The 14,516-nt window shown below is 39.4% G+C and overlaps 1 protein-coding gene and 1 non-coding gene across 2 annotated transcripts in view; both read right to left on the reverse strand.

The window, feature by feature from the left end:
* Positions 1-237: 237 nt before the first annotated feature.
* DSG2 (desmoglein 2) overlaps positions 238-14,516 on the reverse strand; it is a 39,813-nt gene continuing 25,534 nt past the window's right edge. Inside the window, exons 10-15 of the mRNA XM_069468502.1 lie at positions 13,098-13,240; positions 12,575-12,802; positions 10,590-10,817; positions 7,975-8,096; positions 6,116-6,469; positions 238-2,973 (exon numbers count right to left, since the gene is read on the reverse strand). Coding sequence (XP_069324603.1) covers positions 1,951-2,973; positions 6,116-6,469; positions 7,975-8,096; positions 10,590-10,817; positions 12,575-12,802; positions 13,098-13,240 — 2,098 coding nt within the window. The 3' untranslated portion in view covers positions 238-1,950. The remainder of the gene's footprint in view (positions 2,974-6,115; positions 6,470-7,974; positions 8,097-10,589; positions 10,818-12,574; positions 12,803-13,097; positions 13,241-14,516) is intronic.
* Positions 3,158-3,287, reverse strand: LOC138383548 (small nucleolar RNA SNORA64/SNORA10 family). The gene has a single exon (XR_011233614.1). It is a non-coding gene; the product is annotated as a small nucleolar RNA SNORA64/SNORA10 family (small nucleolar RNA).

Consider the following 14,516-nt stretch of genomic DNA (forward strand, 5'->3'; position numbering starts at 1 on the left):
CTTAATTTGAATTTTAGATAAACAACAGATACTTTTTTATTAGGGGCTGGCTGGGACCGGCTGTTAGCAGATCTAATTAAATAACAAAGTCCAAGAAACACCTGCCTTTTGGGTGTTCTCTCCTCTTAACAATCAAGCTATCTATATTCCTTATAAAATATGATAAAGCAATAAAAAGATATGGAGAAAGGGTCACTCCAAAGGTAGTCTTTTTATTTAAATATTTTATGATGATACAAATATAATCTCCTCCCAAATGTAAAACTAACGCAAATCACTTCTTCAGGAACAAAGAAAACCATTTAGAAAATGTGTTTGTTATATCCAAGAGACAGGTTAGGTTTTCAAGCCTACCCAAGGAGGAAGCTTAAGACCAAGTTTTGTTTGTTCTGAGTACAGGGGTCATATTTACGTTTTCACACAGTAGTGATATTCCTGTTGCATACTTGGCAAAATATGACTAAGTCTATAATGAAAAGGAAAAGAAAAACACAATTATTACTAAGCAGAGAGTAAAAAATTCTAGAATCGTGGAAGAGTGACCTCCATTTTAGCTAGACTTACGATGTCTAAAAATATTTGCCCTCATCTATACACAGTGGGAGCACACTGTATAAAACCTTTCAACGTTTTAAAAAATGTCTACAAAAGTAAAATTTGAAAGTTTCATTTCCCCAGCAAAATATCTTAAAAGTCAAGAAATTAGTCTTTAAAAAATTATGAAAACTATTGTGTTGTGGGAAATATTTATATACTTATGCACACAATATCTTGAAACATTGTTTCTAGGAGTAGTAAAATATAATCTATTGAGGACCTATACAACCCAAATAACTTGTAAAAAAGGGCAAGGATGTTGTGCAAAATCAGGTCAATTATTTGAGGTTTTTATAACATAATATCGACTAGTTATGTAAGCCAATCAGTGACTTTGAGACATCAGAATACAATCATAGTTTCAAACACAAAATTACAGAAATATAAGGTCTTTTGATATTTTTGGCAATTGTAGGTTAAGAGAATGGTTTGTACAATTCAGTTTAATTCCACAGATATTTATTTGGCACCATGTTAGGCACTGAGGATATAGAGCAGTGAAGTAGGCATGGTTCCCTACCATGACTAGGAAATACAGTTGGTTAATTTAGCTGCTCTAAATTGTAGCTATTTAGAAGATAATGTATCCTGAGTTTTTTTATTCATGGCATCTTATAAAAAGTAAAATTATTTTATATTTATGAATTTTGTCCTGGATTATTCAATTGAGGTGTTCAAAATTTTCGTGACTGTTGAAGAGGTATAACGCTACTTTTAAGACCATATGATATGCACGTGCATACACACTCATGCATAGTCATGTGTACAGAAACATACAATGTGTGTTCTCACCACGTCATTGTTCTGAAATTTAGTCAACCCCACACAGATTAAAAGGTTCCAGTCTTAAGGAAAACCAACAACAAAACTGGTAACCCAGATTGTGCACACATCTTTGGATAGCTGACTTGTCGACAATTTGCTAGGTGCAGTAAAATACAGAATACAGAATATCAATGTTAAATGTTAATATGGTATGCAAAGAGACCCAAGCAGTTTCCCGGGTTCTCTACTGGACGGCTGATGAACTGGATACAGTGCTAATTTTAAGTTCTCAGAAGCCAGATTTATTCTCTATTTATCTAGTTTTGTGAATATTATTTACATAAATCACTAAAAGGCACCTAAGAAACAGCATCATTCTATGTCCTCAGTAAATCATGGAGCATTTCTGAAATACATTCATGGGAGCAGAGACAGCGTGGCCCTTTACATATCAGTGACCGGGAGAAATTTTAAACTATTTATGTGTCTCTGCATGTCTGTTGAGACTCATGAAAAGCCAGGCATATTGAAAACATGAAACCAGCACCTGTTAGTTAAACTCTGGGTCAGTTTGTGGCTGACTGCTGTTTAGGAGTAAGAATGCTGTACCGTGCTATGCTTGGTGACTCTGGTGGAAGATGTAGTCACAGTAGAATTAGAATGGCCAGATTCCTCTAAACCAAAAGTTGGCAGAGTGCCAGGGACGCCAGCTCCAGGGACTAGGGTCTTTCTAGCTTTCATAGAGTCTTCAGCAGGAATTTGGTAACTGGATTGCAGAGTGGAAGCAGGTGCTAGTACTCTTTCTGTCACTGTCACATTCTGTCCTACTGCTACATTGGGCATGGCAAGACTAGGCTGCACACCTGAGCTGGGGGCAAGGAAGCTCTCTCTTTCCCTCACCATAATGTATTGTGTATCTTGCAGAGGTGGGGTGCCTTCCAGAGGATTAGATACACCCCCATTAGGCTGTATTATTCTTTCTGTAACCGTGACTTTGCCTTCATTAGCATAATGCTGATCTACCAAGGTAGAAGCTGGAGCATATACCCTCTCTGTCACTATAAGGCTCTGTGGCTGTGTAGGACCCAGGATCACAGTGCTTGGTGGCATAGCGGAGCCTGTGGCATAGGAAGTTTCTGTTACTATAATATTACTAGAAGCCAATGGATCAGGAAGAGGTGTAGCTACCTTTTGAGCCTGCCTAGAAGACACAGATCTTTCAGTGACTATTTCCTGAGTTACTTTCTCTGCATTTGCTTCCTGCAAAGATTTTGGAACTTGAAAGCTACTGCCAGAGGCATAAGCATTCTCTGAATCAACCTTAGTTTGCTCATAGAGTGTACGTGACGCTGCGTTCGTACTTGTTTCTGTGACAGGTTTTTGCCTCCGCTCAATTTGCATATCTGTGTCTATTTTTTGACCTATGCAAACTTCAGCTAGTTTCTTGAATTTAAGTCCCAAATCATCTAAGAAGCGGTCGTCCTGCTCTCCTTCAATAAAACTGCAGCAGCCCAGGGAACCATGCAGGGATTCGGTTTCTTCTTGAGAGTAAACCAGAAGGCAATCTTTGGCTGTGTGCATCTCATCGTTCTCAGAGTAAGAGGCTGCTTTCTAAAATGCAAATAAACACAGAGGCAAATAATTAGCAACACCAAGTCCTTTAAAAACGAGACTCTATATTCCCATTCAAAATGTATAACCTGAATCTAATTACAAGGAAACAGAGAAAAACAAATAGAGAGAGATCCTACAACACCACTGGCCTGTATTCTCTTTTTTTCTTTCTTTCTTCAGGACCTGTTGAGCCTCTCAAGGAAAGAGAGGCCACCATAAGGCCAGTCTGAGGTCCTGAGATCCTTTCTCTCTCTCCCCATTACGAAGTCACACAGATGAAGCCAAGTGTGACTGTGCAGAACTGAGAGAGTCTCCCCTGTATTCTTAAAAAAATATTAATATCATAAAAAACAAAGAAAGGTAGAGGGGATTATTTCAGAGTAAAGGAGACTATAGTGTCCTGGTAACTAAATGAAATGCAGGATCCTGGACAAGAAAAACAAGTGCTATAAAAGACATTATTGTAAGGCCGGGCGTGGTGGCTCACGCCTGTAATCCTAGCACTCTGGGAGGCCGAGGCGGGTGGATTGCTCGAGGTCAGGAGTTCGAGACCAGCCTGAGCAAGAGCGAGACCCCGTCTCTACTAAAAATAGAAAGACATTATATGGACAACTAAAAATCTATACAGAAAAAATTAGCCGGGCATAGTGGCGCATGCCTGTAGTCCCAGCTACTCGGGAGGCTGAGGCAGTAGGATCGCTTAAGCCCAGGAGTTTGAGGTTGCTGTGAGCTAAGCTGACGCCACGGCACTCACTCTACCCTGGGCAACAAAGTGAGACTCTGTCTCAACAAAAAAAAAAAAAAAAAAAAAAAAAAAAAAAATAAAAGACATTATTGTGACAGTTGGTTAAACTGAAATATGGACTGTGTCAGTTAAATTCTGTATTTGTTAACTGTACAGTAGTAATGTAAGAGAAGGTGTGTGTATGTGTATGTGTGAGACAGAGAGAGAATGGAAAAGCAAATAGTGAATGTGACAAAACGTTAATAATTGGGTAATCTGGGTGAAGAGTACACAGAAATTAAAAATTTCTACTATCCTTGCCAATTTTCTGATAACTTTGAAATTATTTCCAAATCCAAAGTTAGTACATACACATATAACCAAGACTGACTTGAGCAGGATTAGAGTGGAGAAGAAAAACACGTCAAAGTAAAACAAATAGGATACCAGAATTAAGCTTAGCAATGAGACAGAAAAGGACAAGAAGTGGTTGTCCTTGACACTAACCGTATTTATCAAGCTAATACTTGGGGGGTGCAGGATGGTATGAAAGGAAGGGTGGAAAGAAGTGGGAAAACACTCTAGTAACTTGCAAATTTAGAACAGAGGGGACAGAACTAAATTCCCTTCCTGAATGGAAGCCCCTCCCCAACCTCTGAAGTGCCTCCCAGATGCTAACACTCCAACTTTGCCCATCGCCATGGGGACACAGGGACCTTGTTTTTAAGAAAGGCAACCAGTCCTGTTTTTTTTTTTTTTTTTTAAATTATCTTTACTGTCTGTATGATCTGCAGTAATGTTCTTTATTTCATTTCTTATGTCCATAATTTGTGTCTATACTGTTTATATAACATCTCAAATAATCTGGTTAAGAAGTTTATCATTTTTTTGATCTCTTTAAATAAGCTTTTGGTTTCATTGCTTTTATACCTATTTTTTTTAATATTTAATTGATTTTGCCTCTAAAATTCATTACTACCTTATTTCTGCTTGCTTTGGCTTTAATTTGCTCTACTTTTTGTAACTTTTTAAAGGGGAAGCTTAAGTCACTGATTTGTGACCCATCTTCTAATATAATCACTTTTGCTATAAATTTCCCTGGAAGCACTGTTTTAGCAGTGCCCCACAAATTTTGAGAAATAAAGTGTGATTTAATTTTCAACCAGTTCAAAATGTTTTCTAATTGATCCTGTTTTTTTTTTTTCTTTTATCCACAGGTTATTTAGAAAGGTGTAATTTATAAATATTTAGATATATCTCTTTGTTATTGATCTCTGGTTGAATTTCTTGTTCGCAAAGTACATTGTATGACTGTAATTCTTTTAAATTTATTTACATTTATTTTATGTCCTGGAATAGAGTCTATATTGAAAAGAATGTGGATTCTGCTTTTGCTGCAAAAGGTTCTATCAATGCCAATCAGATCCAGTCAGTTGACGGCGTTGTTATGTTTCCTACATCTTACTGATTTTCTGTCTGCTTGTTCTTTCAGTTATGAATAGAAGAGGTTGAACTCTCCAACTATAATTATCGATCTGTCTATTTCTCTTTCAGTTCTATCAGTTTTTGCTTCAAGATTTTGAATTTCTGTTGTTAGGTACTGACGTGTTCAGAGTGTTAGGCTTCCTGATGAATTGACCCATTCTCTGTTATGAAATATCCCCGATTATTTCCGGTAATAATCCTTGTTCCAAAATGCACGGTGTTCCTATGTAACACTTTTGTTTTCAGTCCTGCTTCTAACTCCTAATCGCAGGCCTGAGCTTCCTTACTGCATTTGATCATCTTTCCTGAAACTCTCCTCACCATTTTTTTGGTGAACCCTCTTGATAGCGAAGCCAAATACTCTCATACAGAAGGTGAAATTCGAGTGGACTTAACATCAGTAGATTGTGTCTTGCAGGTCATGTATTCTCTGCCCTTCCCTACTGGGCTCATCCCTATCAAGCCTGCTCCTAGAGGGACGGAACTTTCTGACCCACTGACTTCTGTCTTCAGCACATGACTTGCTTTGATCAAGGCAATATGAGTGTAAACGGGTGGAGGCTTTCAGGGCCACTGTCTAGTTCTTTTCCCTGGGCCACAAGGACAGCAGTGTCCCAGGTACAATCTGCTCTCTCATTGGCCATCTTAGAATGAAGACAGCCTGGAGCAGAGCAGAGCAGAGCTGACCGGCAAAAACACGAATGTAAGTGAGAAATACAACTTTGTGAGAACTAACACTGTGGGGTCCCCTGTTATCACAGTGTAATTTAGCTACCCTGACTGATTCAATGGGTGTTATCTCTTATTGCCTATAAGCATTTCCTTAAAAATCCCCCAAAGTCTCATTTAGATCCAAGGCAATGATTACCCTAATAATAGCACATCCACATATAAATGATTTTTCCCCCATACATAAAAACCAATCCTTACATCAGTGAAATAACTTCTTAAGAATTCCTCGTTCACCGCACCAGCAGCAGCTCGAGCTCCGGCCATGTCTCTGGAAGCCCCCACCACTTCTCTGGAAGCCCCTGTGGCTCGCGTGGTCCTTATGCTTTCAGCACCCGTGACGGCTCCTGCTGTCCCTGTGACCTGGGCAGCCGCACCAGTCAGAAGGCTTCTGTGTTCTTCCCATCTTCCCTCCATCTCAGACATCTCCTGCTGCACTTTGGTAAAGGACGCAGAGCTACTTCCTTTCACGGTGTTTTCCTTGGTCATACCTCCGACGCCATTTCTCACTGCTAGACCGTCCCCTTGATCCACTGCCAGAAGCGGCAGCACCACCTGTGAGAACACATACAGTTGAGAACTGAATTAGAAGGCTGGAGGGTTGGTGCAGCTGCTGGAAGAATCTGAGCCGAGTGGGCGTAGGGAGGGATAAGCCAGTTCCACAGAGGCCAGTTAGAAAAAATATTGTGGGTTGAATAACTTTGCTTTGTCACCCAAGCTCAAGTGTAGTGGTGTGGTCATAGCTCATTGTAGTCTCAAACTCCTGGGCTCAAGTGATCCTCCTGCCTTGGCCTCCTGAGTAGCTGGGACTACAGATATGTGCCACCACACCTGGCTAATTCTTTTTTTCCTATTTTTTGTAGTGATGGGGTCTCACTATGTTGCCCACACTGTTCCTGAACTCCTGGCCTCAAATGATCCTTGTGCCTCAGCCTCCTGAGTCACTGGGACCACAGGTGTGAGCCACTGCTCCTGGTAGGTTGAATAACTTCTATTTGAGTCTTGTGAAGATCTCTTTCCTTCCACCTTCTCATTTCATAGATGATTACAGCCCAAGGAGGAAACAAAGCTCAAACATTCACGTAAGTCTCTGCTCATTTACTCCACTGGCACCAGTGGCATTTCAACCTTCCTCTGGAGTTTGGTCCTTTCTTCTAAGTTCCCTAAGATTAGAGAACTCTTAATTTTGTTTTTAGCTGGATACATAGCCTCCCAAAATAAAGACTGTATTTCCAAGCCTCTGATGCTACGAGGTATGGCCACCTGACTAAATTGCGGTCAATGTGAATGGAGCAGAAATGGTGCATGCCACTTCTGGTAGGTGTGCTTAAAGAGCTGTTCTTCACTCTCCCACATCTGCTGGCTGGAGTGTGGGGACAGCAGTGAGTGTCTGGAACATGAGGATGGTGTGGGAATGGAACTCGTTCATGGAGGAGAAACAGGAAGGGAGGAGATGGGAGGCATGTTGTGGAGGAATCGTCATGTTGATCCTGGCCTGCCCATGTTCATGTTTATATCACTGTTATGAAAATGACAGTCGATGCTAAATCTTACCCTATAAGAAAGGGTGCTCATGGCAGATGGTGGTGAGAGCTCCAGGGTGAAGATGCAATAGAGAGGAAAAGGGAAATGGCTCCTAAGTGGTTGGCAAAGGGGATTTTGCAACGTTTTACAAGTGCCCTGGGGCTTGTGGGTTTACCTCTGCCAACCCTATGTTTGGAGGGAATGGAGACAGGGCACTTCCTGGCTGTGGAAGACTCCCCATTTAATACTGGGACAAACATTTCTATCCTAAATGCCTACACACTCTAGTTCTCCCTGACCCTTGCTCTATGTTCTCTGAACACAGGACATGTTACAGGAGAGTAAAACCATCTCAACTCTGCCCTGTCAACAAACAAAAAACGTTGTCATTTGAACCCTTTGTTTAACAAAGGCATGTGAGTGAAGTCTGTAATGACCACTTCACCCATTCATGATCAGAAATGTTAGAAACACTTCCCAAGGCTCTTTAAAACCCCAAAAAGAAGACAAGTTATATTGACATCTGAGGACCTGACCTTGTCTTCGGGTGGCGCCCCTTCATTGTTCCAAGGATGCAGCATCTCTATCGTGCCAGGTATGGGGGTAAAGCCTTTGGCGCCATCTCCACAATGGCACATCAGCAGTAGAAATGGTACAACTACACAGACACAAAATTGAGTGACAGAGAAGGTTAATCCTGACAAATTTCTAAAATTATACTGCATAACTTTGGAATTTGCCTATCATTTCCTGGAGTTGCCTTCACTTATTTACAGCTCTATTTTTCCTTTTCGGAGACAAGGACTTGTTCTGTTGCCTAGGCTAGAGTGCAGTGGCATCATCATAGCACATTGCGACCTCAAGTAATCCTCCTGCCTCAGACTCCTGAGTAGCTGGGACTACCGGTGCGTGCCACCACGCCCGGCTAACTTTTTAAATTCTTTGTAGAGACGGGGGTTTCACTATGTTGCTCAGGCTGGCCTTGAACTCCTGGCCTCAAGCAATCTTCCTGCCTCAGCCTCTCAAAGTGCTAGGATCATAGGCATGAGCCACTGCACTCAGCCAACAGCCCTATTTTTGCTTTCTTCACCCTGATCCAACCTTACCAAGCTTGTTTCAGGTGAGTTACACCAAAGCCTCAAGGCAGCATGAGAGAGTCCTACAGATCTGAAGGCCTCGTTCATCGCAAAGAGGCTGTCTACGGTTACTAAGTGGAGTATGAAGACTGGATTAGATAGTATCAAGTCACCAAAACCAATTTAAAGATTAATTTTTTTTAAGACCATTGTCCAAATTTTTTTTTAATTCACTGTCCACAAAAAAATGTACTATTAGAAAGATCAAAAGCTCCTAAGAGTAAAAAATCTTAATATATTACAATATTCGAGAACACTGAAACTGCTATAAATATTTCACCGTAGAGTAAAATTTTGCACAAGGCATGACTCTCTGAGGTCCCAATTAACCTTTGAATCACGTATTTTCTAAAATGATTCTATGTTAAAAACACTTAGAATATATATGACGTTTCATCTAGAATTAAATATAATTTCAGACATCACTGCTTAAATTTTATTCTACCTCTAGGAGGAAGAAAAGGCCAATGCTGGCCCCTTGATCAAGGCAGGAAAGAATTAACCACATCTGCCACTCCCACCTGGGAGCTTCCAATGATGAACTGACTACCCCCTAGATTCCTTTTTTTTTTTTTTTTGAGACAGAGTCTCACTCTGTTGCCCGGGCTAGAGTGAGTGCCATGGCATCAGCCTAGCTCACAGCAACCTCAAACTCTTGGGCTTAAGCGATCCTACTGCCTCAGCCTCCCAAGTAGCTGGGACTACAGGCATGCGCCACCATGCCCGGCTAATTTTTTGTATATATATATTTTAGTTGTCCATATAATTTCTTTCTATTTTTAGTAGAGACGGGGTCTCACTCTTGCTCAGGCTGGTCTTGAACTCCTGACTTCGAGCGATCCACCCGCCTCGGCCTCCCAGAGTGCTAGGATTACAGGCGTGAGCCACTGCGCCCGGCCCCTAGATTCCTTTTTATGTAAAATAGTCAACAGCATGGTAACTATAGCTATTGTAATTAATAAAAAGATTAGAATCAGCCAATAGCAATTCAACAATTTCAACAAATATTAATCAAGTATCTGTTATGTGCCAAGTGCCACATTAGTCTGCAGGGAATCTGAGATGAGAAGGCAGTGGAAGGAATGCTTGGGTAAAAGAAGCAGTCCTGGCTCCAGTACCTACCTGCAAACATGGCACGCTGAGACAAGTCACTGACCACCATTAAGAGTCTGTATTTCTACCCACAAAATGGAGATAATGGTATAAAGGTACACTGTAAACTGTTGAGTGCTACGTATTCAATTGAATATCTACTAATGGCTCTAATAGGCTTCTCCTTTGTCACTGAAATAGCCTAAGCTCCCTTGGAGGTGGTCCTCTGCCCAAGTTCAGTGGGCAAGTGGAATGGTATTCCACGTGGCCCCAGGTTGCAGTCCCTTGTTCTCTCATGAAAGGAAACCTGAGTCTCTGGAGGGCAGGCAAGACTGGCGGAGAACATTTTGCCAGTGTTGGGAAGCAGAAGTGTGCTCGGAGGGTCTGACTATTGGGGGCCCTGGTGGAAGGCAGAAGCACGGGGTAGTGGGCAGGCAGAGCTCTGACAAGTTGCATGTGCAAAGCAAGGATCAACTGGAATAAGTTGGGTTTGTAAAATAAGCTCATGTCCATAATCCAAATTCATGCAACAGGTATTTTCTGAGAGCCTGCTATGTGCAAAGCTCTGTTCGAAGGTACCAGAAACACAGCAGAGAAGAGAATAGACAACATGCTGCCCTCACAGAGCTCATCAAAATAGGGACACCAGCAAGGTTTATGCCAAAGGTAGCTGAAGAGCACGCATGACCTCAGTTATTTCAATCAGAAAATGATACATACTTATAAAACAAAATTCTGAAGGGTCCTACAATAAGCTTTGGTGAATTTATCAATCATCAAGTATTGCTTCCCTTTTCACCCTCAGAAGCATTCTAATGTGGTTAAAGAATAATTGTGAAGAAATCAATGACTACCATAGTAACAAATCACTAGTAGTGCATGCAAATCACTAAGAGCTAAAAAGTGGCTTCTGAAAGACTTACGTAGCAAGAGCAGGAGGGCCAAAATCATGAGTGCAATTGCTGCGGGTCCCAGGCCCACATAGGAGCTGTGAATCGCTTTTGCGCAGCCGCTGCCGTGCAGACACTCACACACCGTGAGCGTGAGGACCTGCTTTTCAGGGCAACTGATGCCCTGCTTATCCGAGATCAGGAACTGAATTTCACTTCGCCCAAGCTTTTGCTCGCTTTGTTGCAGCAGCACACTGGTACCTATAACGGTAGGAGGCAAAAGACTATAAAAATGAGTGATTACCAAGGAAGGGGCAAAATCAGATGACACAAATATTCTTTCATTGCTGACAATAGTTAGCTCCAGTTAGAAGCTTTCGTCTTCCTTCACTTCTCATTGAATTCACATTGTGTGCTTGCTGAAATTTTGTCCATAGGTCCTGAATATGCAGCTTCAGTACTAAAGGATCAGATTTGGACACCTTATTTTCATGATTAATTGCAATCAATGTGTGTGGTCTACCAAGAATGGTCTACATACTAGGAATACAGTGATAAGTGGTGAGTTAAATAGCATTTCCATGGAATGACTTTATCTTACCATTTCTTAAAAAATCTTTATTAAGGCAAATTTTAAACACAGACAATAGAAAAGCATAACCCCATGGCACCTATCTCCAGCTTTAATAGTTTCTAACAGTGGGCCAATCTTGTTTTATCTAGTCCTCTCGTTTTTGTTTCCAATACTGTATATTCAAAATTAAAAAAAAATTAACACCTACAGAAAAGTTGAAAGAATATCACAACGAACATCCATAAACCCTTCACTAATTGTTCACAATTTTCAACATACTTTTTCTCCCTCTATACAGCCACTTTTTAAAAAACTTTTTTAGAACTAGTTCAAGGTAAGTTACAGATAGCATGAAATTTTTCAGCATGTACCTTCTAAGGCTAATGGTTACTAGCACTCTTAAGAAATTTATTACTGACATAATATTATCTATTACTAATATGGAACTCAATGTGTTTATAAGTTAAATTTATTGGAATTTTAGAGTATAAGGATCATAGGGAAGATTTACTTACTAATTCAGATCACTGAAATACCTAAGAAAACCAAATATACTAAATTTATATAAATGCAGTTTGAAATGTTAAAGATATTTAATTTGGGAATTGGACCAAACATTATTGAAAGCCTCTTAAAATTAAAATATTTGCTGAAATTAAAATAACATAATAAACCTGTGAATTAAGAAAAACTTGGGCAATTGCATTTGAAACTTTTCTGAAGTGAACGCTAATTGTTTAAAACAAAATAGTTTTCTGGATAGACTTTTCCGTTTCAAAACCATCCTGAAGGACACCTAAAAAGTCACATCAATACATCATACGGTCCACATGTCCATATGCCCAAGATAGGGACATACGGACATGTCCACTGGCATGGGGGCGTATCAGACAGATAAAGCGCCTTTATCATGTTCTAACTTTGTGATTTTGAGCAAGTTACTTACCTCTAGTCAAGCCAAGGTGTCCCCAGCTTTAATCAGGGAATAATGTTATGAAGTAAGGACTAAATATGATAATGTATAGGAAAGGCTAGCAGAGTGCCTGGCATATAGTGTGTGCTCAGTAAATGTTATTTTAAATGGAATTATTGTTCCTACACTTCAAGATTTTTAGAAGGTACCTACTATGACTGTTGTGCTCTGAAAGGCTTGCTACTCCTCACCTTATGAGACAAAATTACTTCAAGAGCTATTGGGAGAATACCCAGCTACCTTGAAGACATTTTAGGTTATTTTTCTTCCCTCCAAAGGCATACAAAAAATACTAATGATATTATGAAAGATCTAAATGCCTACAAGATCAGAACCTCATTTTATAAATTCCTTTAAAAGTTGTACTGGAAATATACTTTACGAGATGAAACAGAATCTAGATTATAAATACTTTAGATGTCTATGATGTTTAACATTTGGATTTTAATGTAGCCCAATGGTTTTGCTTACTTTCTTGGCGTACTATTTTCCATTTTTCTGCCATCCCGGGTGGTTGGTCAACGACAGAGAAACTGAAAGGGCCACTGTTCGGGTATCCATCCAGGTCCTCCGCAGTAACATTCACATGCGGGACATCATCACAGATACTCTGCACTGGGTCCACTAGTGTGGGACAATTGTCATTGATGTCTTCAACCATGATCCTGACAGTGCCAGTGATGGTTTTTCTTGGATGATCTTAAAAAAAAAAAGAAAGAAAGAGTATGTGTATCCTGATCCTATTGCTTACAATGGATATAGTTTGAATTTTCTTGCCAGTTTGGTATGAAAAAGGGACTAACCACTTAGGACAATTTCTATCCTAGAAACGTTTCACATTCAGACCAAGTAATATCTTTTAATTCACTAAATGTGAGGGTTTATTCATTAGCGAGATTAGGTTTTTACACATGATCAAAACAAAGTTTTCTGATGTTAGAAAATAAATATCTAAATATATATAACTAAGAAAAACATCTATTTAATAACTTACCTTCTGATATAGCCAAAATCTTTACAGTGTATGTACCATTTTGGACATATCTAGATTCAAAATCAGGAATTTTTGCAAGTTTAATTTCAGATGTGACTGGATCCACACTGACCCAATTGTCTATATCTTCCAATTTTGCATATCTGTTATAAAACAAACATAAAATTAATTTTGAATTCTGGATAAACTGGGAATCTCTAACATCTACAACTCTTTCAAGCTTAATTTTCTTCTCATTACATATATTCTTGTTATAGGCATTTGTTTTGAATATTTTCAATTTCTTGAAAATCAAAAATATCCATCCTAAAAGCCCTTCTCTTTACTGCATATCACACTTACTTGGAACCTTCCTTCTTCCTGTAATATACAAGACACGTAATTAAGGCTGATCATCCTCAGCCCACTAACCCAGGAGGTTTGTAAGCTGCTCTGTCCTACAGCTTTGACCTAGTCTCCCTTAAATTTGGAGTAAACTTTTGGAGAATAATTTAGTTACACAACAAGGACTGGTGGAGATAAGTAGTCTATTGTTTATTGGGGTATTCCCAACATTTACAAATATCAACTTTAAAAATCAGTGATTGCCTTATATGGAAGTATCTAAAAATTCTGGAATAGAATTGTTAGCAGCAATAACTTTCTTTCAGGCAGAACTGGTTAAAAGGGAAAACAATGCTGATAAAATGATTTCTGGGTTTCTTCCCTCAAAGCAAGGAGAATTAGTGTGGAAAGAAGGCAACTTTGGGAAGCCAAGGAGAATACTCATTTTGTGTTTTCAGAAATGTATGTAATTAATATCATCAGGTTTAGCATATACAAATAGAAATACAAACCAAATATATGAGTATCTGATTCAGTCAGTTAAATTGATAATTTTTTTTCTATTAAGTGGTTGTTGAAGCACACAGGAATGAGTGGCTAATTTACAGCAATATTTATAGTGCTATTTAAAAAAATTCTAATTATATACTTGAACTAAATTTTTCTGTCTCTTAATATTTCTACTAGTAAGTAATATTATAATACATTTGGATTTTCACAAGTATTTCTGAATTTCATGTCTGAAATTTGGAAGCCTGGACTGAAGTTGCTGTCAATGGTTTCCCAATATTCATACTTATGATAAAGGCAGAGTCTTAGTTATAAGGATCATATTTCACAATGGAATGCTCTGTGTTAGCTCATTTAGGAAGTTTTCAGGCTGGGCATGGTGGCTCACGCCTGTAATTCTAGCACTTTGGGAGGCTGAGGGGGGATGATTGCTTGAGCCCAGGAGTTGAAGACCAGCCTGGGCAATAGTGAGGCCCCATCTCTGTTGTAAAAAATCATACATCATTCTAATTAGCATGGCTATATCAAATATCCATAAGTAGCTGATACACATGAATAATCAGAAAAACAGTAAATTATGACAAA

Source organism: Eulemur rufifrons, chromosome 5 (genome assembly GCF_041146395.1).
Source record: "Eulemur rufifrons isolate Redbay chromosome 5, OSU_ERuf_1, whole genome shotgun sequence".
Taxonomy (NCBI): Eukaryota; Metazoa; Chordata; class Mammalia; order Primates; family Lemuridae; genus Eulemur; species Eulemur rufifrons.